This window comes from Enhydra lutris, unplaced genomic scaffold (genome assembly GCF_002288905.1).
Source record: "Enhydra lutris kenyoni isolate GAN:26980312 unplaced genomic scaffold, ASM228890v2 scaffoldscaffold19, whole genome shotgun sequence".
Classification (NCBI taxonomy): Eukaryota; Metazoa; Chordata; class Mammalia; order Carnivora; family Mustelidae; genus Enhydra; species Enhydra lutris.
This window is the reverse complement of record NW_019154103.1, coordinates 18,411,733-18,438,308: the sequence shown is the minus strand read 5'-3', so window position 1 is coordinate 18,438,308 and position 26,576 is coordinate 18,411,733. Positions and strand designations below refer to the sequence as shown.

At 33.8% G+C, this 26,576-nt stretch overlaps 1 protein-coding gene across 2 annotated transcripts in view; it reads left to right on the top strand.

Annotated features, from left to right (window-relative positions):
- The window catches only part of LOC111148361 (family with sequence similarity 172 member A), a 419,289-nt gene that overhangs the window by 85,792 nt on the left and 306,921 nt on the right, over positions 1–26,576 (top strand). For both annotated transcript variants that reach the window (XM_022504858.1, XM_022504857.1), the window contains one exon: positions 22,642–22,707. In XM_022504858.1, the coding sequence (XP_022360566.1) occupies positions 22,642–22,707 (66 nt within the window). The remainder of the gene's footprint in view (positions 1–22,641; positions 22,708–26,576) is intronic.

Here is a 26,576-nt window from a genome sequence, read left to right as displayed (position 1 = left end):
GATTTTATTTTTTTCATGGTAGAATCTTTGGGATTTTCTATATAGATAAAATTTCATCTGCAAATAGGAGCAGTTTCATTTCTACGTTTCTGATTTGTATGTCTCTTATTTCCTTTTCTTATCTTATTGCATGGCTAAAACTTCTACCACAGTGTTTAATAAGAGTATTAAAAGTGCAAATCATTGTCTTCTTCCTAGTCTTAGGAAGAAAGCATTCAGACTTCCACCATTAAGGAAAATATTAAGTATAGAATTTTTTTGTGGATGCTCTTTATGAAGTTGATTAATGTAATTAGATATATGACTGCATTTCAGTTTTAAAAAGGCATTATTTATTTTTGCTTTTAAACTTCATCTATTTTTTGGCTTACTTGTCATGTTACTAACAGCTGGAATTTGTATACAGTTATTAACACTGAATAATTTAATTGCTCTAACAACATTATTCAGATTCTTTGTATGGAGTAAATTTTACCACTGTTGATACTGAAGGCACAATAGAGAATGTTGCTTTATGTGTCCGGGCTTTCCCCTCCATGTTTCTGCCTGATTCCTTAGAAGTCTTTCTTTGATCTTTCTCCTATAACTGGGGATGCCTTATGTTCTCATTTACCCTTTATGAATATATATTTAGGATTATTGATATGCTGGACCAGATCCTGCTGCTTATTTCTTTGAAAGTATATTAATTTTCTGATTCCTTATTAATTGGAATTTCACAAATTATTTCATTCTCTATATAGGATTTCATGATTTTAAAGGAGTTGACATAGATTAAAGAAAAACAAGAATATTTTCTGGGTAGCACAAAGGGTTCTTACTGTGGAATGGTTTGAATATTTTAGATACAAAGGACTTTGTTATTTAATAAAGTTAAAATAAAATGCATTGATCAATATACGAATGTACTGCTTATTAGATTACTAGACAACTAGTGTCCTCTGAATAAATTCACTCAATTCAGGCATTAGATCTGCCCTTTCTAACCCTTCATAGCACTCCAGGGTTTTGCCACTATGTGTGAGAACCCAAGATAAGCCTCAAACTTGGATTCTCTCTGAAGGTATAATGAGCTACCACCCCAGCCATTTGGCACATCATCCATGTTATTTTAGAAAAAAAAAAAAAAAAAAAGCCTTTTAGTGGAATGGGATTATTTTACTTTAGCAGTTTTCTATGTTATAAAGTTTAATTGCAAGTTTAAATGAACAGAAGTAAATTTGTGCCCATATGGCATTAAAGTATGTTAACTTTAGGGGAGAGAAATAATATGAATAATGCTTAGAGAGGTTTTTCTGTGCCAGAAACAAAAGCATAACATTCTTAAAATTGTATTTTCACTCAAATGTACCTGTCTAAGAAAAGAATAATATGTTTTATGCTATTTTTTTTTTCTTTTCTTGGATCATGGGCAGTTCTAAAAGTAGAATAAGATTTGTAGTCTAGTAATGGTTTTACAAGCAGCATAGTAACTGGGCAAATAATCTATTGCAAATTTCCTACATGTCTACTGATGTCATTAAACACAAGCATATTGTATTTCAGAATCATTTAGTCATCTTCACTGTTACTGACAGTTGGTGCATTAGTTCATGTTAAATGGAATATCTCTTTAAACTATTCTTGGCATTTCCTAGATTAGATGAATTATGAATTTGATTATTAAAATTAACCTTTTATGTTCATCTGGTATGTTGTTCTGAGCCAATGTCCTTTTATACTAAATTTTTGTCTTTCCATACTCTGTGGAAAAAAAATCTTTTTTCAGGTAGATATTTAATGCAAAGTATATTTTGCAATATATATAGGGTTTTTTTTAAAAATACAAATATTTTACAAATATATCTTTCATGAACCAGAAGGATGGATATATTTTAAGTTTGTACATCTTTTTATTTTCTTCCTTTGCTCAAGATTAATTAGGATTTTAGAAATAATAGAAATGAAATTAGGCTAAATTCTATTACCAATAAAGTATATTTGACTTCCAAAATATATGCTAATTGATACCCCACCCCCTTCTCAATACTCTCTAGGTTTTAAGAACATTTTGTTAAGTTAGTTAAAGGAAAAGATTCTAAAAAATCATGCTTGGCTATTATGTCATAGGCAGATGGGACTTCTCATTACACTCTTTATTTTATTCTTCATGAATTTGTCAGGGTTTTTTTTTCCCCCAATTTTTAAAGAAAAGACTGCACAAATTGTTCCTTGAACCTCTTTTCCTTTGGGGATGCACTCATGCATCTACACATCTCCATATTCATATATGTGAGTGTATGTGTGTGTACAGTTATAAATACTATTGAGAATCTCTTTCTGGGCATTTGTGAACTGTTTGATCAGAACAGAGGGATTCTGATTATTTTGCAGTACGATATAGAATTTACACAGAATTCTGGAACTTAATTTATTCAAACTGAGTGTTTGGGGTCAGTATAGCAATGTTCAAAACTATATGGAATACTTTAACAAAAACTAGCGTAAGTCATTGACTGTAAGTTGACTTAAAAATATTTTCCAGTACAGGGGCACCTTGGTGGCTCAATCTGTTAAGCATCCAACTCTTGATTTTGCTCAGGTCATGATCTCAGAGTTGTGAGATCGAGCCCCACGTTGATTCTCTTCCTCTCAGCCCTGCTTATGCTCTCTCACTCGCTCTCTCTCTCTCTTTAAAAAAAAAAAAAAAAAAAAAAAAAAATCCTGTGGAGAAAGTTGTGTCTGGGCTATTCTTACAGGTGAAATAATTTGAGGCAGAGGTTAATTGATGACATGAGATTATCAAATCTTGAATTAGAAAGTGATATATTTCAACTCCTTTTTTCTAGAATTAGAGCAGATATAACTTGAAAAAGGGAAGACTAGTTTGTCAAAGTGTTTACTGATAATATGGTTTTGCAAACCTAAGGTTAAATGTAGGTTTTGATTGCTAAGAAGTATGTAGAATATACTATATGAAAAGATTTTGTATTTTTTTAGGTTTGCTTTGCATCGTAAAGTATCTCTTTGAATACAGAATAACTACTTGAAGCTATACTGGAGTACTTAGAAAACATATTTAATGTTCATCTGTACTGATTTCCCTTCTAGCTCCTAGAACAACTATCTTTATGTTATGCTAATATTAAAATCAACTCAGGGGCACAACTAGTCTGTCACAGAGAGTATTTTTTGCTAAAACCTAGTGTGGCTGAACTAGATAATTTCTGGAGCCTGATAAGTTATTCAAACAACTTATGTTTAGTGATGACTGATTTGGTAGAAATATTAAAGAAAAATGTAGTGTCAGTATTGACAACCTAGAAGTAAAAACAGCTGGGAGTTCTTCCTGGCACAGGTGAGAGGTGAAAGGTTTAGTTAGGAATTTTGTAGTCTATAAAACAATGAAGAGGTATCCTATTTATTTCTTTCCTTTTAATATCAGTCTCTTCTTAGAGTCGTTACTAGGAATTTTCTAAGAAACATTTGTGCATTACACACTTGAGTATTATTGTCCATAATACTCTGCAAAATTGTAAGCTACTTACACTGTAACAGAATTGGGAAGTTCTTATTTTATTAAAATAGCTCTTTAATTCATAATTTTTGAAGAAATACTTCCACTACCATTTTTTATGTCAGTGCATTTATAGGATTGAGCAAAATATTTGATAGTAGATGGTGTGAATATTTTACTTTGAGTCGACAGTGCAAAAGAACAACAAAAAATGTGTGGGGAATTCTGTTATGAGCTAGCAAGTCTGTGGGTTTAATTTGAATTCACTGAAGAGAGTGGACTTTGTAGATTCACAGTTAATGAGCCATTTCTCTTAAAGTATTCTGTCACTATGGGATTGCATACACTTAGAACTGACAGTTGGAAACATGCTGAGATAGGGAAACTAAAAAACAGCTGTCTCTCTGGGCAAATGGTACCAGCTGGTAAGGCTCTCCAAAGCAAAATATTTTATATAATGAAATAGCTTTCAGATACCACTAAAATTATGTATTATATATTTAAGGTAATTTTTTTTTTAGTTCATTTGCTTTTGGCAAGCCAATATACAAGGTATTTTTTCAGTTTAAGAACTTTTGTATTTTATTGGTGACTAACTTTAGCATGTATTCATTAAATTAATATATAAGTATTTAAAGTTTACTTTTTGAAATTGTGCAGGGATCTTTGGAAAGGTGTTTTTGTTTCTTAATGGAATTTTAGAAGTAGAAACATTATTTTTTCCTGTTAGGTCTTTTGCAGAATGAAATCTACTTTTAAAATGTCTTGAATAGTATTCAAAATGAATGGTTATGTTCTCATACTCTGAGAAAAGATTTACCTCTGAACTTCAATTCAAATTGTGATCATATTTATTTTGATATTGTCATATGTGACTGATATTAATTAACACATGGGTTTGCAAAAATTATATTTTATCTAAGTAGGAGTCTAGGTGGGTTTTTTTTTTGGCAGAATGGTCGTCGTTGAATTTCTAGAATATCTGTATTCTGATTGTATAGTTTTCATCCATGGAGAAACTGTATAATTAATGTCTGTGCAAAAAGAAATGGGGAGGGATGCGTAGGTGGTCAGTTGGTTGAGCATCTGCCTTCACTTCAGGTCTTGATCTCAGGATCCTAGGATCAAGTGCTGCATCCTGCATCCCACATTGGGCTCCTTGCTCAGTGGGGAGCCTGCTTCTCCCTCTCCCTGCTTGTGCGCGCGCGCGCTCCCTCTCTCTCTCTCTCTCTCTCTCTCTCTCTCTGACAAATAAATAAATAAATAAATATCTTTAAAAAAAAAAAGAAAGAAAGAGATAGGGAAATAACTATATTACAGACTTCATTAAAAGTTCATCCTGTCATGCATAAGAAAAACCTTAGCTGAAAGTAATAAATCTAATTAAATATATTGTATTTTTGGTAGTTATCCACTTTACTTCCTCTTTTGGCTGTTAGCTATGCCACTTTGTTTTACTTTACTATTGATTGCTTTGGGGTTTACAATATGCATCCCTAACTTTCCACAGTTTATCTTCAAATAAAAGTATATCACTTCACATGTAATGTAAGAGCCTCATAACATTGTGGTTCCATTTCTTCCTATATATGCGTTTCCATCTGGAGTCATTTTCTTTAGCATAAGGATTATTTTATAATATTTCTAGTGCCAGTCTCCTGCCAGTTAATTTTCTTGATTTCTATTTGTCCAGAAAGGTCTTTATTTTGCCTTCGTTATTGAAGAATAGCTTCACTGTATGTAGATTTCCAGGTGATGGGATATTTTTTTTTCTTGTATTATTTTCAAAGTGTTTCCTTGGGGCGCCTGGGTGGCTCAGTGGGTTAAAGCCTCTGCCTTCGGCTCAGGTCATGATTCCAGGGTCCTGGGATCGAGCCCCGCATCAGGCTCTCTGCTCAGCAGGGAGCCTGCTTCCCCCTTTCTCTCTGCCTGCCCCTCTGCCTACTTGTGATCTCTGTCTGTCAAATAAATAAATAAAATCTTTAAAAAAAATAAAAGTGTTTATTTTCTTCTGGCTTATGTTACTTCTTTTGAGAAGTGGTTTTCTTATCTTTGATCCCTTCAATATAATATATTGTTTTCTCTCTATGCTTTTGAGGCTTTCTCTTTATCACAGGGTCTCAGCGGTTTGGTTATGAATGTGCCTTGGGGTTCTTTCTGGTTATATTCTTTGTTGAGCTTCTTGGATATGTGGGTTTATAGTTTTTATCAACTCTGAAAGATGATGTTCCATTATTTTTTCAAATATTTCTTCTTTCCTCTTTCTCACTTCCTGTACTCCAATTACATGTATGTTAAACTGCTTGTCATTGTCCCAAAGGTTACTGAAGCGCTGTTCATTTTTTCCTTCTTTTCTCTCATTTTGGATAGTGTTTATTGCTGTATCTTCATATTTCCTCATCTACTCTTCCAGTATTTAATTTCCTGTTAAATTTACCCATTGAATTCCTTATTTCTGATACTGCATTTTTCATTTCTCTGTAGCACCTTTTTTGTTTTTTTTCTCATTTCTTAATTATATTTATGTTTTCCTTTACATCCTTGAATGTTTTTACAGTAACTTATTTAATGTACTTGCCTCCTAGTTTCATCATTTCTAGATCTATTTTCACTGACTGATTTTTTTTTCCCCCATTTATGGATCACACTTTCCCTTTTCTGTGAATGTCTGTAGTGATTTGTATTGCATGGTGGATGTTACAAATGTTATATCAGTGAGTGGATATCGTTGTCTCCCTTTAAAGAACATTATATTTATTTTGGCAGCCATTAAGTTTGTTGTGGAGCAGCTTGACCAGTTACAGATTTGTTTTTTAGCTTTGCTAAGGTAGATCTAGGGTAGTTCTTACTCTAGTGGTATTTTAGCTCTCTTCTGAGGTTTTATCCTCCTTGGGTCACTACTGAATACCCCAGGTATTCGGTGAAGCCTTTTCACTGGGACTGGCTTTAACTCAGATGTCTTCAAGCCCTTTAAAAGCTTTTGAAATCGTTCACCTTAAACTTTCCAGTGTTTTTTTTTTCCCAGTAGTTTTCTTTGGTTTCTAGGTAGTTTCTCTCTGTGCATATACAGCTTAGCCTAAGATGTAAAGAAGCTCATATGTTGATTTCTTGAGCTCCTTTTCTCCATCAGTCCCTTATGTCGGATATTTTGCCTGCAAATTCCAACTGCCTCATTTTCCCTAAACTTGAATCTCTTTCTCCAGAACTTGTTAAGGCCACTGGGTTCTGCTTGGGTTTTATCGTACCTGGTTCGCAGCCTGGAAATTGCCTTCAGGTGGAAAGCTGAAGTAATTATGGGGCTCATCTCCTTTGTTTACTTTTCTCTTGGGGATCATAGGTTTGTACCATGTATTTCCCCACTGTTTGAAAAAATTTAATATATTTCATACAGTTGTCTACTTGTTTATACCAAAAAGGCAAATCCAAATACCAGTAATTCCACTGTGGCTGTAAGTTGAAATCTAACTTTTTTTTTTTTTTTTTTTTTTTTTTTTTGCTTTTAGTTGGAGAAACAGGAGAATGGGAGGGATCTGGTTTCTCCTGTCCCTCAGTGAGAGTAGTTATGAAAGAGAGTATCTCTTGACTTAAGATAGGCCATCTTTCTTAGAGATTTTATTTATTTGTTTGACAGACAGAGATCACAAGTAGGCAGAGAGGCAGACAGAGAGAGAGGAGGAAGCAGGCTTCCTGCTGAGCGGAGAGCCCAGTGAGGGGCTCGGTCCCAGGACCCTGAGATCATGACCTGAGCCGAAGGCAGAAGATTTAACCCACCTGTAGCTACCCAGGCGCCCCAAGATAGGCCATCTTTCTTAGAACAGTGATTCCCAGTAGAATCTACATTATTATGTCCAATAGAATTGCCTTCTTTTCTAGACTTTCTTGTTAAATTGTTAAAGCCCTCTATGTGGGAAGGTAAACAGAGACTGGTGAAAATAGTATCATTTTCATTCCTACTATCACTGCAGGGGATAGTTACCTTGTTTTGAAAAAAAATAAATAGGGATAGTGTTAATCCATAATGTAGTTGCTGATACTATCTCAGTTTTACAAATTACTTGAAGCTTTCAGATGGCATAGCAAAGGCTGCTCTGAGTTTATTAGTGTACCTGGTTTTTTGTGTGGTTTTGTTTTGTTTTGCTAACTACAGTGTAGTCTTATTTTTTTGTAAGTGGTTTTCATTCAATAGAGTAAATATAGCAATTTTATTATTTGCATATGCGATATCCGATGTATAGTTTGCTTCTTTTTCTGGCTTTCTCATACCTGTTATTAAACTGTATTAGTCTACATGTGAACTATAATGCGTTTACTTGAGTATGCTGATAAAAATTGGCACAGAGTCATTCAAATATGCCTGTTTGCCTTTGCAGTTGGTTTTATAAATATCTACTTCACAGAGTGACAAGGACAGAGGAGAAGTTCATGAAAAATTAGTGGGATTATTTACCCCGATGACACAGTGATTGTATTGTCCTGAATACCTGAGTTCAGGAACCATGGAATCCTTATTCTTCTTGTTTTTGAAACATAGACAACTGATATTAAGAGAAGAAGGGAAAATTGGGGCACCTGGGTGGCTCAGTCGTTGGGTGTCTGCCTTTGATTTGGGTCGTGGTCCCGGGATCCTGGGATTGGGCCCCGCATCCGGCTCCTTGCTCGGCGGGAAACCTGCTGCTCCCTCTCCCTTCTCCCTCTGCTTGTGTTCCCTCTCTTGCTGTGTCTCTGTCAAATAAATTAATTAAAACCTTAAAAAAAAAAAAGAAGCAGGGAAAATTGGGCTCTAACGTTTCATCTCAAATCATCTGAATATGCCTAATAGTAAAACTAAAATCATATAAATTTGTGTAGCCATAAAAGTAATCTAGAGCTCTGCTTTTAATAGTGTATATCTCAAAAAAGATATGGACTAGGACAATTTTCCCTTTTGAGCCCACGGTATTGCTTATTGTGGGAAGTTCTGCAGGCTCCGGGTGATAATGCTTCTTAGGCCAAGGATTCTTAAACCAAAAGGGATAGGACTGACTGGGTAGGATATGTGAACCTCATGGGATAAAAATCACGTGTTTCTTGGGAGACCTGGGTGACTTGGTTGAGTGTCTGCCTTTGGCTCAGGTCATGAACCCAGGGTGCTGGGATCAAGTCCCACATTGGGCTCCTTGCTCAGTGGGAATCCTGCTTCTCCCTCTGCCTATAGCATCCCCTGCTTGTGCACACTCTCTCTCACACACACAAATAAATAAATAAAATCTTAAAATCTTTTACTAACCTCTAAACTAAATGTCTTTTCATTATGAATGTGGACATAACGTAGTATTAGCAGTCTTTTGACTGTATTGACTTTGTAACATAGGAGATGCAGTATATCATGTAAGTTCAGAAAATAGATTCTAGACTTCAGGACAGGCAAATTGCCTACATTTGAATGTGGACTCTATTACTTATTTAGCTATATGACCATGGGCAGGTTACATAACCATTTAAATGCTGTGGTTTCCTCCTTTACTCTATAGAGTTGTTGGGAAGATTAAAGAGTGAAGATTTATTGAAGGAACTTACATTAGTATGAATGTTATGCATATGTTTGCTATTATTATTACTTTTTATTAAAAAAATATTTTATTTCCTTTACATGGGTTAGGCCCTAGACATTCAGCCTGAGACAGATTTATATAGTTGAAAGATCAAAGTCTGAAGGCAAAGACAGATCTTGGAAAAGATATCATTAATGATCTAAGTGTTAGGAAGGAGGAATCCAAGATTCTTAGCTGTGTGTTGTAGGTAGATTGGGGGCCGGGCAGGGAAGATGTTAAACTGAATAAACAATAAATGGAAAGAGGAATCCAAGCAAAGCAACAGTGTTTGCAAAGTTTGTGAGCTGGAAAAGATCCTGATATATCTGAAAACTTAAAGTCATTGTGACTACGCAAGACAAAAAATGAAGAAATAGAATGCTATAAATGAAACTTGAGAGGTAGGCCAGGGCCAGCACAATTTAAGGATTGGGGTCTTACCCAAATAGTACTGGGAATTTATCATATTTACATTTTTAAATGAGTAATAGGCCTGCTAACAGGAGGTAGGATCTAAAGGAAGTATTAAATACAGCAGAAGGAAGCTACAGAAGCAATCCAAGGGGGAGATATTTGCCTTTTGATAACTACAATGGACTGGAATGGTGATAGTACTAGGCAGTAGAATGGTGATAGTAGATAGTAGATAGTAGATAGATAGATAGTAGATAGATAGTAGATAGTAGATAGTAGATGAGGAAATGTGGAGAAATTCTACTATTCATTTGAGGGATTTGATGATTGATTGTAGGTTGAGGATGAAAGAGAAGGACTCAAGACATTTTTGTGGCTTGAGAAGTTAGGTGCATGATGGTGCCATTTGTGGTATTGATGAACATACTGGAGGAATGTGCCAGGGGAAAATGGGTATCTAAAACATGTATAGTTGGATTTACTTTGAATGTAGTCAGTTTGAGGTGCCCGCGAAATCTCTAGGAGATATCAGTATTTAAGTGAATACATTTACAAATCTGTTGCTCTGGTAAGCTGTTTAAGAATCTGGTTATTGGAGAAAAGATGGCATAAAATAAGCAGGACTCTTCTTTTGAAGAGGTAAAAGGAAAATGTGAGAGCATCTGAGCTGAAGCTGATCTAAATGAAGGACAGCTAGGAATACAGACTAGAACTCCAGGGAATGCTAATGGAAGATTGGAGGAATGAATTTTATTTCAAAGATATGCTGAAAAAGCAGTTACTTCAAAAGACTAAAGATTAGAATGTACCCACTGATGGTGATGTATAAAAGCTTTTAAGAGGGAAAATAGGGATGAGATGGAGACAATTTTAGTGAAATTTAAGAAGTAGCTCTCACTTAAGAGGACATGCACCTGGGGTAAATCTGCTTTAGTTCTAATTAAACAACTCATTGCCATTCCATAGTCTCTTTAATGTAGAGATGCAAGAGAACCTTTTTGGATTTAACCAAACTGACATTATTGAATAATATTAAACTTTAATTATTTAGAAATTATATGTTTTTTTCCTTCTTCCATCTCTCTCTCTTGTCCAGCCCTCTGTCCCCCTGCCCTTTCCTAGGAGGGAGCTATGATGGAATGTAGAGTTTGGATAAATGGGGCATTAAGAGGGGGAAAGTGTTGTTTTTTAAATAGGTGACATACTGGATAGGTCTTTATTTTAAATGATTCTCAGTCCCAGTGTAATAGTTGACCCCTGAATAACACAGGTTTGAACTATGCAGGTCCACCACAGATTTTTTTTAGTAAATACAGTATAGTACTGTAAGTGTATTTTCTCTTCCTTTTGATTTTCTTAATATGTTCTTTTTTCTCACATACCTTATTATAAGTATATATGTATATATATTCTTATGTACAAAACATATATAACATGCAACGTATGTGTTATTTAACTGACTATTTATTAGTAAGGCTTTCAGTCAATAGTAGGATGTAATTAGTTAAATTTTGAGGGAATTGAAGTTATATGCAGAGTTTCAAATGTGCTGTATTACTTATAGTTCTTGATAAACTGAAAAGCCACATGTTTGCATGCAAGCACTACCAATTGTTTTTCATTCACTCATTTTTCATATATTGCTTATCTACACTGTGGTTGATGCTAAAATAAAGTAGGATATAATTCTTGCTTTTAAGATGCTCACTTCAGTGGTTAAATGAGAATGTGAGATAATCAAGATGGAACACTAAATAGCATAATAAAGGTAGAGTTCATTGGCAGAATAAGTCAAAATGTAAAGTAGGAGGTAGCATTTGAATTGAGTTTTGGAGAATTAGAGATTAATGGAGGAAGTTAAGAGAATTTGAGAATTTTAGGTGGGAGATAAACACTGCCTCAAACTTAGCAAACTCTAAGACTTACTCCATTGAGTCCTTGATTTTGACAAGCAATAAAGGATGAAAATTATACCAATAGAGTATAGTTGTGGTCCTGTCATAACATTTCAAGAAATTATAATGATTTGATGAAAGCAAATTGTTGTTATCCTATTAGTCGTCTGCCACATTTCAATTGAAATACTTGTGAAAATAGATGCAGTGTCAGTAGCACCTGAGGTAGGAATATGAACAGTTTAGGAAACTTTAAAATAACTTTTTGTTTGGATATCATTTCACACTTACAGGAAAGTTGCATAATTATAAGGAATCATGTATATTATATGATTTTTCCTGAACCATTTGAGAGTAAGTTGGAAACATCATACCCTTTACCACCAGTACATTTGTATGTATTTTTTAAGAACAAGAACATTCTCTTGAATAATAATTACAGTACAGTTATCAAAATCAGGAAATGTTATATTGATTTAATATAATACAATCTACAAGCCACATTTAATTTTGCTAATTGTCACACAATATACTTAATAGCTAATACTCTTCAAGTCCAAGGTCATATCCAGGTTCATACACTGCATTTAATTGTCATTGTCCTTTTATTCTCTTTTAATCTAGAATCATTCTTTAGCCTTTCTTTTTATTTCTAGACACTGACATTTTTTGAGGAGTTTGTAGAATGACCCTCAGTTTGATTTTCTTATATGTATTCTCATGATTACATTCAGGTTATGTATTTTTGACAGAAATACCCTAGAAATGACTTTTTGTCCTCAATGCATGATATCAAGAGTACATGATTTTGAATGAATGAATATAGTCAGTAATACTGTAGTAACTATGTATGGTGACAGATGTTAAGTAGACATCATGGTACACATTTCATAATATATATAAATGTTGAATCACTATGTTGTACAGCTGACACTAATATATGTCAACTATATTTAAATTTTAAAAAGTACATTTTTTGTTTGTTCAAATATGGGTGATGTCTGTCAGATCATACCATATATTATTTTTATTTTCCTCTTTGTAATTAATAGGTACTTTTTTGGCAGGTACTTGAGACTGTTCTTTTCAGAAACTCACCCTATTAATTTTAGCATCCGTTTATTTTTTTTTTAATTCCATTATGTCTTCTATATATGTTAGTTGGTATTCTACATAAGAAAGAGCTTTCTCTTTTTTTTAAAATTTCATTCATTCAGTTGTTTATATCATTTTAGACTCATAGATTCTTATTTTATTCAGTGAGTCGTATGATATATTGCCGTCCTCATTTTAATGCCTAAATTATCCCAGATTTGACCAGAAAAATTTTTGTCAAGCAGTTTTTTTGTGTTATTTTAATATTTATTCACTGCTGTTTCAGTATTTTCTTATTTCTTGGTACAAAAAATCCCCCCCTTTTTTTCTCATTTCTAGTTGCTGTGCTCCAAGCCCTGAATCCACCTTTTCTCTTACGATCCATGGTTCCTCATAGTGGAGAATGGCACATAAAACCCAAGCCTCTGAATCAACCCTCTCTTCAATGAGCTCCAGTTACCATTATTGAAAAAGTGTTTACATATGTGTACATATATAAATACACTATATATACACCAAGGTCTGTGCATTAGTTATTTTGTCATTGCTTCTAGGCCCTCAACAACCTGTTCATATCTGTACATATACATGCATATATATTCGTAGTTTACTCTCTGTAGATAGGTAAATATGGAAATTAATCAAATATAGGGGTGTGTGTGTGTGTGTATGCATAAGTGCCTATACACTCACATAAATACCTATATCCATCTTATCTATATAGATGGATATATATTTTTTTAAATAAGTATTGAAATACATGAGCTATATACACACAGAGACACACAACAAGTATAAGTATATATACTGATAATGAACAAGAAATTTTTAATTAATCAAAGCTCAGGTGAGGCCCTGAGGCAGAATAATGAGATCTTACAGAAGGGAGAACTGTAGGTGATTTCTTTCTACGAAGCTCTTACTGCATTCCTCAAATCACAACCTAAAAAACTGAAGGAGATGACTTTTCTTTGAGATGGCCAAGACTCTTCCTACCCACTTCCTTGGACAGTAACATGAAATTGATGCTGAATTATTCTCCTAGCCTGAAAAGTGACCCAGTGTTTTGTATCTATGTCTGAAGGTGTAGAGATAGTAATTAAGAAGGAGTTAAGGCTGGAAGGTCTATAGGGATGTCATACTCTGGGAACTATAGTATTTCACTAAGATTTTCTGACAGTGGAAGTACTACCAATGCTCAGATTATCCAGTAGTAAAGTTCAGTCTCATAGTAACATGAGCGTGCTTTGGAATCAGCCATGCTGGATTTTAGCTGCAGTATTTTTGTAGATATACAGCAGATAAAATATTACAAAAAGCCCAAATTAAGCAGTATCTTATTCATTATTAGTCACTCTTATTCACTTTGAAATCTAAGAACACCGTGTATATTGTATTAAATATTTTAGTCTAAAATGTATGAGACTGAGAAATCCTCAGAAAGAATTGGGAGGATAAATGAATAATCAGCTGAGTTACAGGGTTCTCTTTTAGGCTTGCTTCTGCTATTTCAATAATGAATATTTGGAAAAAGTTAAAAATCAACAAAATTTTGTTGAGCACCTTCTTCCACTTGCTTTTGTTTGAACTACAATTAAGTGCAAATTATACTCTTTATTCTCAAGGAATGTAATCAAGTAAAGGAAATAAGACTAAATGAGGCATTATTCTGAGTTGGTAAAAGATTCAGGAAATACATTGAGTCCTCAAGAAAATTAATAAAACAAAATCTACACCTAGACATGTAGTGAATCTGCAGTCCATAAAAGACATAGGAATGCTGTAAAAGAAACCAGAGAACAAAGCCCGATTACCTACAAGCTCAATTAGATCTAACTGATAGCAAAAGTATTAGCTACAACCATGGAAACCAAAAAACACCCAGAGAAAATAACTATTAATCTGGAATTGTATGCCCAAATAAAGCTGTCCTTATTCAGCCCTGAAAGTAAAAGTTATACTGTGTGCATGTTCCTAACATACCCTTTCAGGGATAACATGTTCTAAGTCAAGTCATTGCTCACACATGAAATCTCCTACCAATTGCACTTTGAAGAAAAAATGAGTAAGACTGGTTTCTTTTCTTTTCTTTTCTTTTTTTTTAAAAGATTTTATTTATTTATTTGACATAGAGAGAGAGATCACAAGTAGGCAGAGAGGCAGGCAGAGGGGGTGGGAAGCAGGCTCCCCGCTGAGCAGAGAGCCCAATGTGGGGCTCCATCCCAGGACCCTAGATCATGACCTGAGCCAAAGACAGAGGCTCAACCCACTGAGCCACCCAGGCGCCACCCGTAAGACTGGTTTCTTAAAAGCCATGGAGTTTTTACATTTTAAGAAAAATTTTAGTGTTTTTATTCTTTTTTAGTTTAGCGAACACATGACTTCTTCATTGTGGTCTCTTCTGTACCTTTAATTGTGATTTTTGTTTTGTCAGTCTTCAGGTTGATTTTTGGGGTACTTAGGATGATTTGATAGTTATCTAATTGTGTCCATGGGACTATACAAACCTAAGGTTCTTCTAGTCTGCCACCATCTTCCTCAAAACACCCCTGTCATGGAGTTTTTTAAACGCTATTTTTATTAATAAGTGAAGTGGAACTGAGTAACACAAAATAGATATAATTTAGTATAGATTGTGTTAAAAGCAAAAATCTGTCTCCAAAATATTATCAAACGTCCAATATGGCAAAACCTGATAATATCAAACTTTGTTTACATTTGTGATACATTTATGAGTCAGACTTTTTTTCTTTTTAAGATTTTACTTATTCATTTGAGATTGAGAGACATAGAGTATAACCAGGAGGAGAGGCACAGGGAGAGGGAGAAGCAAGAGAGGAAGAAGCTGAGAGCCCAACATGGGGCTTGATCCCAGGACTTACAGATCATGACCTGAGCCAAAGGCAGACTCTTAACCATCTGAACCACCCAGGTGCCCCTATAAGTCAGATTTCTGTACTGACTCCTCTTGGTTTATTTGTGAAATCAGAGCTTCCTAATAAGCAAATGAGTAATATGAAAAGGAGATGCTTAGGTAGAACTAAGCTATTTTCAACTGTTCTGTGAATATCTGTTTAATAAAAATAACTTGTACGTAATCATTTTGAGCAGAGAACTGAGAATAAACTGTTGCTTCACTATACCAATTACAAATGATTTAATTTCATTCTGTCAGTTAGAACTAGGTTGCTACCAGGTTGATTATCCTAAGGTTCTTTAAAAGGTGTTCCTTTTTAAAATGTTTTAAAGTTCATCTTTTACTAATTCAGGTAGGCAATTTATTTAGTCTAATTCCTGAGATTTTTTTTCTTTCATTGGAAGAGGCATAGAATTTCATGGATATAGTTAAATCTTTAAGAATTTTTCTTTCAGTTCAGTTTATTTACCTTTATACCCCAAATCAGGATATTCTTAGCATTTAGGTGTTCTCTTTAGGGGTAGATATAACTAACAATTTATGAATTTTGTTGTTTTTTTGTTTTGGACTAAAGTTCTTACTCTCCTAATAGGCCCAATAGAGAAGTTTGTATCTTACCTTGTAAATAAAGTTGTGAAATAAAAGCTGTTATTGCTCTGGGTGTATCAGGCCAATTTTAGTTCCTTGCTAATGAGAGGATTTCCTTCAGAGTAAGAAAGAATGAAAGCCTTACAATCTAGTAGTAAAGTGAACTTTTTATTTAATTAAAATATTTATATTAATTCTCTTTTATCTATCTTGTCATATCTCTTGTCATATATATCTTGTCATCTCATTTCTCGAATCCAGTTCCAAAAGAGTCTGAAGTACTTTCTGGGAGGCTTCTTAGTATCACCCTCTCCCCACCAATCACCTTAAATTTTAATCTGCTAGAATAATTTCAGTGCTTTTGTAGGGGTAAAGAGTATCAGTGTTTGCTTCTTATTTAATTAAGGAACAGAAATAATGCTGAAATGTATGAGATATATGATAAGCATGCAACAATTGCTCAATAAATGTCTAAAATAAATTTATTGCAGAGTGAACATACCCCTTCTGTTGGAAGTACTCCACTGAGAACGGATTTTTTTATCAGTTTTCATTTTCCTTCTTTCTATAGTCTATTTCTTTGATCATCTTTCCTCACTTTGTTAAAATTTTCTTTAATTCCTAGACTGAGAAACTCTGAGCTAGAAAAAAAAGCTTAGTTAGACCCTAATTCCTTAGAGGATATTATTCTGTTGGTAGCCAAGGGCTCTATTTCTTGAATATATAATCTCAAAATTACTTTCCTATCTCTTCCATTGTGGTTTCATTAAAAAAAAAATCCAAGAAAATTATCAGTAGTAATTATTTTCTTTCCAGTGTTTCTTTCAAATAACAGTATACTGTTTCCCAGGTAATGCAATTACTTTATAACAGAGTATTCTCAGTTTCTTCCTCCCATAATCTATAACCTGGCTGTCATTCATTTTACTTTTCTATAAGCTATAATCACAAAATACATTGTCATTATTTGAACAAACTGTTATCTACTAGATCCATTAAGAATAATAAAATAAAAAAATACAGTTTACCTTTATTTGTTCTTTCTTTTGTACTATTCCTTTCTTTATATACATCCAAATTTCTTACCTATGTAAGTTCTTTCTCTTTGAATAATTTCTTTAACAGTTTTTGCAAGGCAGATCTGCAAAAAAATTTCTCAGCCTTTTTTTTGTCTGAGACTGTCTTATTTCTCTTCCACATTTGAAGGGTGATTTTACTGGATACAGAATTTTAGACCAGTGGGTTTTTTCTTTCAACACTGACTATTTCGGCCCTCTGTCTTCTTGCTTGCATTGTTCTTTTTTTTGTTTTTAAATTTTTTTTTTTATTTAAGCTCAACTAGTTAACATATAGTGTATTATTTGTTTCAGGGGTACTGGTCTGTGATTCATCAGTCCCATATAATACCCAGGGCTCATTACAACACATACCCTCCCCAATGTCCATCACCCAGTTACTCCATCCTTCCACCCCTCCACCCCTCTAGCAACCCTCAGTTTATTTCCTATGATTAAGAGTCTGTTAGGTTTTGTCTCCCTCTCTGGTTTTGTCTTGTTTCATGCTTGCATCGTTTCTAAGAGAAATGTGACATAATTCTTGTTTTCCTCTGTAACAAAATTCCCACACTACCCTCCCCCCCACTTCTTCACATCCCCCCTGTCCCTCATCTGGCTTCTTTCCAGACTTTCTCTTTGTATTTGGTTTTATGCAATTTTAATATCATAGACGTAGGTATTGTTTTTGGTATTTATCCTGCTTGGAGTTCTCTGTACTACTTAGATTTGTGATTTTGTGTCTGTCATTACCTTTGGGAAATTCTCAGCTATTATTTCTTGACAGAGTTCCTCTGTTCCTTTCTCTTTCATCTCCTTCTGGTATTCACATTTTATACACGTTAAACCTGTTAAAATTGTCCCACAATTCTCAGATATTCTATTCCATTTTTTCATTCTCTTCTTCTCTTTACATTTATATTTTAGAAGTCTCTATTGACATGTCTTAAAACTATGATTATTTTTTTTCCCTTGGCCATGTCCATTCTACTGATGGGTGCATCAAAGGCATTCTTCATTTTTTTTAAAAAAATTTTACTTATTTATTTGAAAGAATGAGAGAGAACACAAGTGAGGGAGGAGGGGCAGAGGGAGAAAGAGAAGCAGACTCCTTGCTGAGCAGGGAGTCCTGTGTGGGGCTTGATCCCAGGACCCTGAGATCATGACCTGAGCCAAAGACAGATACTTAACCAACTGAGCCACCCAGATACCCGCATTCCTCATTTTTGTTATGTGTTGTTGATTTAGTATTTTCTTTCTTAGAGTTTTCATCTGTCTGCCTACATACTTACTTATTCTTGTATATTGTCAATTTTTCCCAATAAATTCTTAAACGTGTTAATCATAGTTATTTTAAATTCCAAGTCTGATAATTCTGAATTTCTTCCAAACTGAGTCTGTTTCTTTTTCTTTTTTTTTTTTTTTTTTTAAAGATTTTTTATTTATTTATTTGACAGAGAGAGATCACAAGCAGGCAGAGAGGCAGGCAGAGAGAGAGAGGAGGAAGCAGGTTCTCTGCTGAGCAGAGAGCCCGATGCGGGGCTCGATCCCAGGACCCTGAGATCATGACCTGAGCCGAAGGCAGCGGCTTAACCCGCTGAGCCACCCAGGTGCCCCTAAACTGAGTCTGTTTCTGATGCTTGATTTATCTTCTCAGACAATTTTGTTTTGCCTTTTGGTATGGTTGGTAATTTATTGTTCAAAGCTAGACTTAATGTATTGGGGAAAAGGAACTTCAGTAGATGAGTGGTTAGTTTCAGGTCTTATGTTTATCTGGCAAGGAATTAGACTGTGTTTACTATTTGCTATAGCTCTGCCGTCCAAGGCTAAAATCTCGTCTGTTTAGTTTTGTCTCCCTTACTGTCTTTGAGTTTTTCTAGAAACCTTAAATAGCATGTGAGTCCTACAGTTCTTCTGCACTTCCCTGTTATTTTATAGGAACACTAATGATGTGGTGGTAATGTGGGGAGGTGTGGGAGGAAATGTTCTATACTCCTGTCATTAGGTCTTATTCCTTTAGGGAGCCCCAACTGGGCATTTCCCTTTCCTCATGTCAGTTAAGCTCTGGTAAAATAGTTTCTTTTATGGGCAGGCCTTATTAAGTAGAACAGAAGGGTTGAGAATATTTCAAAATGGTTACTTTTCCCCTTCCACTCCTGGAAGCAGGAAAGGATTTTTCTCTTGTTTTCACAGGGAGAACCTAGTGGGATTCATGGAAATAAAATTGGGAAATGTTTGGGAGATCTGTCTTTAAGGCTGCACCTCCTATTAATTTTTATTCTTAAGCTAGTCCATACTGAGCCTGAGCAGTTAATCACTTACGGTTTAAGGTGTTCCTTCCACAGTACTGCCTTCAACCTACTACTTCTGCACCTGGGCTTTTGCTTCTTCTAAGCCCCAAGTCTCTGTATCTGCCTGTTTGTTTTTCCAGTTTTCAGGACAGTAGTTTGCTCTTTGACCTCATTTTTCTGATAGACTAAGAGAATTGTTGATTTTTAGTTCAGTTTTTTTTTCTTTTTGTGAGGACGGTAGTGACTCCAAGTTCTTTATATGTTGGACAAGAAACTAGAAGTTTATGTTATTAGAATGAAGATTTTACTTTAAAACATGCTTTGTGTCTTAAGCCTTGTATGAACTTCCCTAGAAACAATGTTTCTGGTGAATATTTGAACACAGATGACATTTAGACAGATTTTTTTTTTCATCCCCTTTTGAAATTATCGTTGATTTTTTTAAATGCAGAGTATAATCCCATGTAAGCAGGACAGTGAATCCTTGATGCTTTCTTTCTAAAACTTGATTCAGCAATTAGAAAAGATTTTTTAAATCTCTTTTTAAAGATAAAAAAAAAGCAGACAGTTTTCTCCCTCAAAACATGTAGACAGGATGAATAGTGAGGAGAATTTGTGTAGCATGTATAACTCCCTTCAAAGTACCAGATACTCTTCTGTGTGGCTTCAAGGAAGAGTAGAGGTAGGATACCCAAATTATAATGTTCCAAGGCTAGTCAGGTAACAGAAAGATGAATGATACGAAATTCATATATTACATGATCCTATTCAGTCACATCCAGAAGAGCATAAAGATAGGTCACTTCATCCTACCTTGGTAGGGTTGAGATGAGGCATGAAAAGTTGCCTGAAACAGTTGACATGTAATGGGGGCTAAGGAGAAAATTCAAGGTAGCAGAATTGCCAGAGATAGAGGGTTTAGTCTATGCTTGTTTTTCTTCTACAGTCAGGAATTAGAGAGTGAGGTAAATTGGGCAAGTTACGTAGTGTTTCTCCAACTCTACTGATGTATGGTTTTATTATTTGGTATGATATTTTGTGAAGACATTTGCCCAATAATGTATTTTGAAACCAAATGTAAGCAGTTTTTGAATCTTTTTCTATTATAATGTACTATGAAAGTTGAGAATTAACTATAATACTGTATTTTGTATTGACTTAAGGTATGAACTGCCAAAATAGTTTAATTTTTTAATTCTCAAATTATATCTCTAAAGTATTTTGCATAGTGGTAAAATTAACTTGGGTTTGAATTAAGTTTGATTGGTTTTATTATTGCTTTAAATATAAGAATATTTTATGATTTCATAGGTAATAGGAAATTTTCAGAAGTGATAAGCCACTCGTTTTAGCTAATCTCATTTAGTTAGGTCATTTTTCTTCAACTGGCAGGCCATTATATAACTTCATACATATTTTTGTCAGATCCTACATATCTTTAGTGTATTTTTTCAGGTTTACAGTACCACTACTTTCTGGTGAAGGTATAATGAACATAATTTTAACTAATTATGATATAGGAATGCTATTTGATTAGTAACTTAAGATATAGGAATTAAGATATAGGAATGCTATTTGATTAGTAACTAATAGATTATTGCCTCATTCTAGTGTAGTGTTGTAGCATTTGAAATTATCATTACTAGCCAAGGTAAAGCTATTCTAGCATGCATCCAATACATGCTTTCTAAAATGAATGAATACATATACATAGAAGAAAGAATTTTGGGCTCCTTAAAGAAAGTAGTATAAAGAATCTATTTTAGATTACAGAATACAGTACCAAAGCAATTGACATCTTAATTTTCTAAAAAAAATCTTCTGATTTTGTTTCATAAAATTTGACTTTTAATTATGTTGCTGCTAAAATTACTTTCTGAGATATTATGCATAGATGATTAAAGACAGTTTTGGAGTGAGCAACACTTCTTAAAATGACCATTAAAATCTATTAAATCATTGCTTTCCCTTGGTATCTCTTTCCTCACTTTCTTTGCCTCCTTCACAGATATAATGCATTAGCTTTCCAGTTTTGCCATAACAAATTACTATAATTTCAGTGGCTTAAAGCCACACAAATACATTATCTCACAATTCTACAGGTCAGAAGCCCAGTATGATTTTCAGACTGAGATCAAGGTATGCATAGGCTATGTTCCTTTTTGGAGACTCTAGGAGAGAATCCATTTATTTCTTATTTGAGTTGTTGGCAGAATTCAGTTCTTTGTAAATACAGGACTGAGGACTTGTTTTCTAACTGGTTGTTAAATGGTTAGCCCACCTTTTAGAGGCTCATTGTCTCCTTCCTCCAGCTTCAAAACCAGGGATGACCATTCAAGGCCATTTCACTTTGCATCCCTTTGTTCTTCTGTGATCTTCTAGTTTTAAAAAATTAAAATATTAGATTGGCCAGTTTGGGTAATCCAGGATAATCTCCCCATCTTTGGTCCTTAACCTTAATCATATCTGTATAATTTCTTTTACCATGTAACATAACATATGGATAGGTTTCAGGAGTCAGAATGTGGACGTATTTGGGGAACTATGTTTCTGCCTGCTATAAACAATAGTACTAATTGACGCCTAACTTTGTTGGATTAATTTTCCTTTTTTGTGTAGAATATCTCTGACTTTTTCCTCCTTGATTCAGTAAATACAAACGAGGTGTTAGGATTCAGTCCAGATAGTACTGTATCAGGTACAATTCCTATATGGAAATCGTAGGGGGAAACAGATTCTAGAAATACTGAAAAAAAGAAAATATGGTTTCAGAGTACTGCTTTGAAAAAATAGGAGGTCCTTGTATATTTTTGCAAGTTTATATTAACTGGCCCTAATTTTCAGTATTAAGATTCATAGTTATTAACAACAGCAAGAAGTAAGCCAGATTCTCCTAATTTAGTATTAAAACATTTCAGTTAAAAATAAATAAGTACTAGGGATATGATGTACAACATGATGACCACAGTTAATACTGCTGTAGGATACATAGTAAAATTTGGAAAAGAATAAATCCTGAGAGTTCCCAACACAAAAAGAAATTTCTTTCCTTTTTTTTCTTTCTTCTTTTCTTTCTGTTTTATCTATGTAAGAAGATGGACGTTAGCTGAGTCTGTTGTAATCATCTAACGATATATGCAAATGAAACCATCGTGCTATAATTCCTAAAAATTATACAGTGACGTATGTTGATTATTTCTCAATTCAACTGGGTGGGGCACTCAAAGATAGAAAGATACTCATTTAGAGCAATAACAGCCAGTTATGTGAATTTTGATAATGGATGACATTATATCTTTATGTGTTTTTTTATTTCTACCTAGATTATTACGAAGTATGTATATGAGCTCTTGGAAAAGGACTGTAACTTGAAAAAAATCTCAATTCCAGTAAGTGCAGTTTTTAAAAATGATTAAACTTCCAAATGAAATAGTTTTCAATTCAGAAGAAACTGTTTATATGAGTTTAACTGTGGTAAGTTTAAACATTAAGGTCCTAATATGTTGATGTTGATACTGCTAATATTAAATGCCTGGCAGTGTATCTCAGTTCATTGTGCACAATAATTCTTTAAAACTAATACTCTTCAATGTAGAGGAAAAAAATACTGATAACCAGTTTTTTTTTTTAATGATGATGCCTTTAAAAAGGACTACCCCCTGCCTCTTCTAATTTAATTGGTATAACTTATTTTTACCTATTTTTTGAAGTAAACCAGTGTACTTGATGTTGCAGTAGACATTCACTGTCTCTTTAATTATTTCCTGATTTTTATAATTATATATTTTATTTCCATGTTATTTCCTGTACACATTCCCAAATTCATTCCTCATGCTTCCTGTTTTATAACATTGCTCCTTCCCTTTCTTGTAGAACATTCTTTCCAAATTTTGTACATTTTCCCATTTCAGAGTAAAGGTGTTTGAGATATGTTCTCAGTCTTAAATTCACACAAAAAAATTTTTGATGTGAAACATGATACAATAAAAAAAATGAAGAAACAGTAATGTTATATATGAAACAGTGGTGGTGTTAGATTAGATGATCCTTGCTGTTCCTGATAACTGAGTGTATGATATATAAAAATCTGGAAGGCTTTTATGAAAGTAATGAATTTAAGGCACAAAACTTTGCATATAAGTACTTTGTCTACATGATATTTTGCATGAGATTTTTAAATTCCTTGGGTAATATTCTACTATGAATTGGAGGGTTTGAGGATTTTTTAATAATATTTATCCTCACAAATTAATTCCAAAGTTCAGTATTTAAAAGGAAAATCTATTTTATGTTTAATTTTATATAAATAAGCTCAGATGTTAGGCCACATTGTTAATCATCTATTCATTTATTCAGCAAAAATTTGCTTAAGAGTCTTTTAGGTGCCAGGCGCTGTTTCAGATGCTGGTGTGTACTAGTGAATAAAATACTATTCTGTGCGATAGCTAGGCTAACCCTCCTTTATTTGGAAACTTTTCTTCCTTTTGTTCAATCTTTCTTGTTAATTTTCTTTCTTTCAAAGTTTCTGAAGAATAATATTTAAGGAGACTTAGCTTGATTTATTGTTACAACACAGTTGAGACTGAGCCATTTAACTCATTAATACTTGTAGTTACATGGAACTTTTAAACTCATTGCCAGAAGAAATCAGAAGATAATTGGCTGTGTGGATTATGTTATATGATTAAGTTTCACTAATTTTCTTTATAGAAAGCTTGAGGTTAGGGTTAGGAGGACTTTGTTTTATAGATCTGATTACTTTCCTCTGGTTTAAACTTTAGACTGTAAAGCTAATAAGCATAGAGAAGACTTTGCATTATATGAGACCAATAGTAAGTGTCATGTCCATTTATGGTTAGTAAACATTTCCTGATTTTATAAACTGAAAAGAAACCAAAATTTGTTTTGTTTTAGGAAATTAATGTCTCTCTGTAAGTTATCATCATATATTTTATATTACTGTGAAATTTTTTTTCTATAACTATTCATTTTCTCCTGAGTTCTCTTAAATCCCAAAGCTAGCAGTGAAGGTGGTTTTTTATTTTGCCTTGTTTTGTATCACAGTTGTTCTTTTTATTATAGGAATACCTCAAAGTGGTTTGTTTTGTTTTGTTTTTTTTCCTGATGAAGAGCTAAGTTTTAGTTTTATGGTTGAACTGTTAATAAGGAAAGAAAGACTTCTTTCCTTTCTTTCCTTTTTGCAAATAACAGCACCTGATGGAAACCCATGATCTGATGGTAAAGATCATTATCATGTATGTCTCATGTTTACTCCCTACCTTACATATATTCTCATGTACAGATTATTCTCAACTCTAATATCTTATACTTGTGTAGAACTTCAGATTACATAAATTAACTTAATAACTTGATTATAAATTTTCATTCATTTTATTCAGCCATGTTTAAATGATCATCACAATTAGTGGGGTTCATGGGTATCCTGAAGTGAATTGTTAACTGATAAAATTGTTCTCACTTATCAGTTGGTCTTTGAAGTTGATTGGTTAATAAAGTTAGATGGTGCACTAGGATGACTTTTATATGCATTCCTTAATGAAAGCTCAGTTTAATGAATTAGTGCTGTTTGAAGACAATGGCCTTGGAACAGCCATTTTCAAATTAATTAAGCTAATGCCGAAAATTATGTTTTATTCATGTAGATATTTTAGTATTTAAACTTACTACTAACTTTTTACAAAGTAAGTTATAGATACCAGCCTCAGAGTTCTGTGTTAAATTGAGATGAATATAAGCCAATGACCATCCTAAATACTGCCCTTACACCTTAATCATTAATAACTACATTTTTCATTTTCATTGTTTTTTTTTCCTTGAATATTCTGATGATCTCATGTTTTTAAAGTCAGTTCTTCTATAAAACTTTTATTCATTTATTCATGGCTACCTTAATTTGCAGCCCTTAAATATTTTTGAACAGCATTTTAATATAAAAAGCACATTTCATCTTCTGAAAATAAGCACTCTTCCAGTTTTAAAGTGATTACTGTGGAATTGAAGTGCCAACATTCCACTGCTTAAAAAATTGACTCAGTTCCCTGGTAACAGGGGACTTAGTCAAATAGAGAAAAGAAATAGTGAAGAGCACCTACTGCAAAGTCTATAGCTATAGGGTTTTTTTTTTTTTAATTAAGATAAACAGGTGTCCATTTCCATAGCCATTCTAAGATCCATTAAGGCCTCAATGATTTTAAGAGGTACTTTTATTTGTGCACATTTAGACGTACTCTTTGGTAAATGAATGACTGGAAAACTTTGTGGCCCCTTTTTCATTATACATTGACAGCTTTGTTTTTGAATTTTTCTTTTGTTGTTACCACTTTTGTGGGGTTTTTTTTGTTTTTTGTTTTTTTAAAGATTTTATTTATTTATTTGACAGAGAGAAATCACAAGTAGACAGAGAGGCAGGCAGAGAGAGAGAGAGAGAGAGAGGGAAGCAGGCTCCCTGCTGAGCAGACAGCCCGATGAGGGACTCGATCCCAGGACCCCAAGATAATGACCCGAGCTGAAGGCAGTGGTTTAACCCACTGAGCCACCCAGGCGCCCCTCACTTTTGTTTTTTTTTAAAGCCACTTTAACTGAGTGATTCCTCTGTTTTCATATAACATTCATAGGTAAAAAGGAATTTCCTTCTCAGATTTGGTTTTCCCCATTTCTCAACTACTTCTTTTCCTCTGAGTTCAGTCATGCCTGCTGTTATCATCAAAATTTCCTTACTTCTGGACGTCACATGCAAGAGAAGCTAATGTGATTGTTTCACACTTCATACTTCTATTACTGCATACTATTTACTACTAAGATCGGTTATGCCATTTTAATTTCTAGCATTGTGTAGCTCTTTTAAAATTCTTTATAGTTATATATTATTTTAATCTTCAATATATGCTTTCTGAGCCAGGCAAGTATTGTAACAAGTTAAGAGGACACATTATTTAGTTAAATGCCTTTATTTAAAGGAGGTCACTGGTGATGCTAGATAACATTCCTTATTATAAAAGTTTATTCATTGCTTTATTTACTGAGTGCCTACAATTTGCCAGCCTCTCTTTTAACCATTGGAATGTCGCTGCATACAAACAGAAAAGTCCATGCCCTCCTGGACTTGCATTCTGGTGGTGAGAGGAGATGGTTAATAAACAGTTATATAAACATATGTATAAAGTAGAACATACATTAGATTGTATTATGTGCTGTGAAGGAAAATAAAACTTTCTAGAAAAAGAGTCTAGGAAATTCT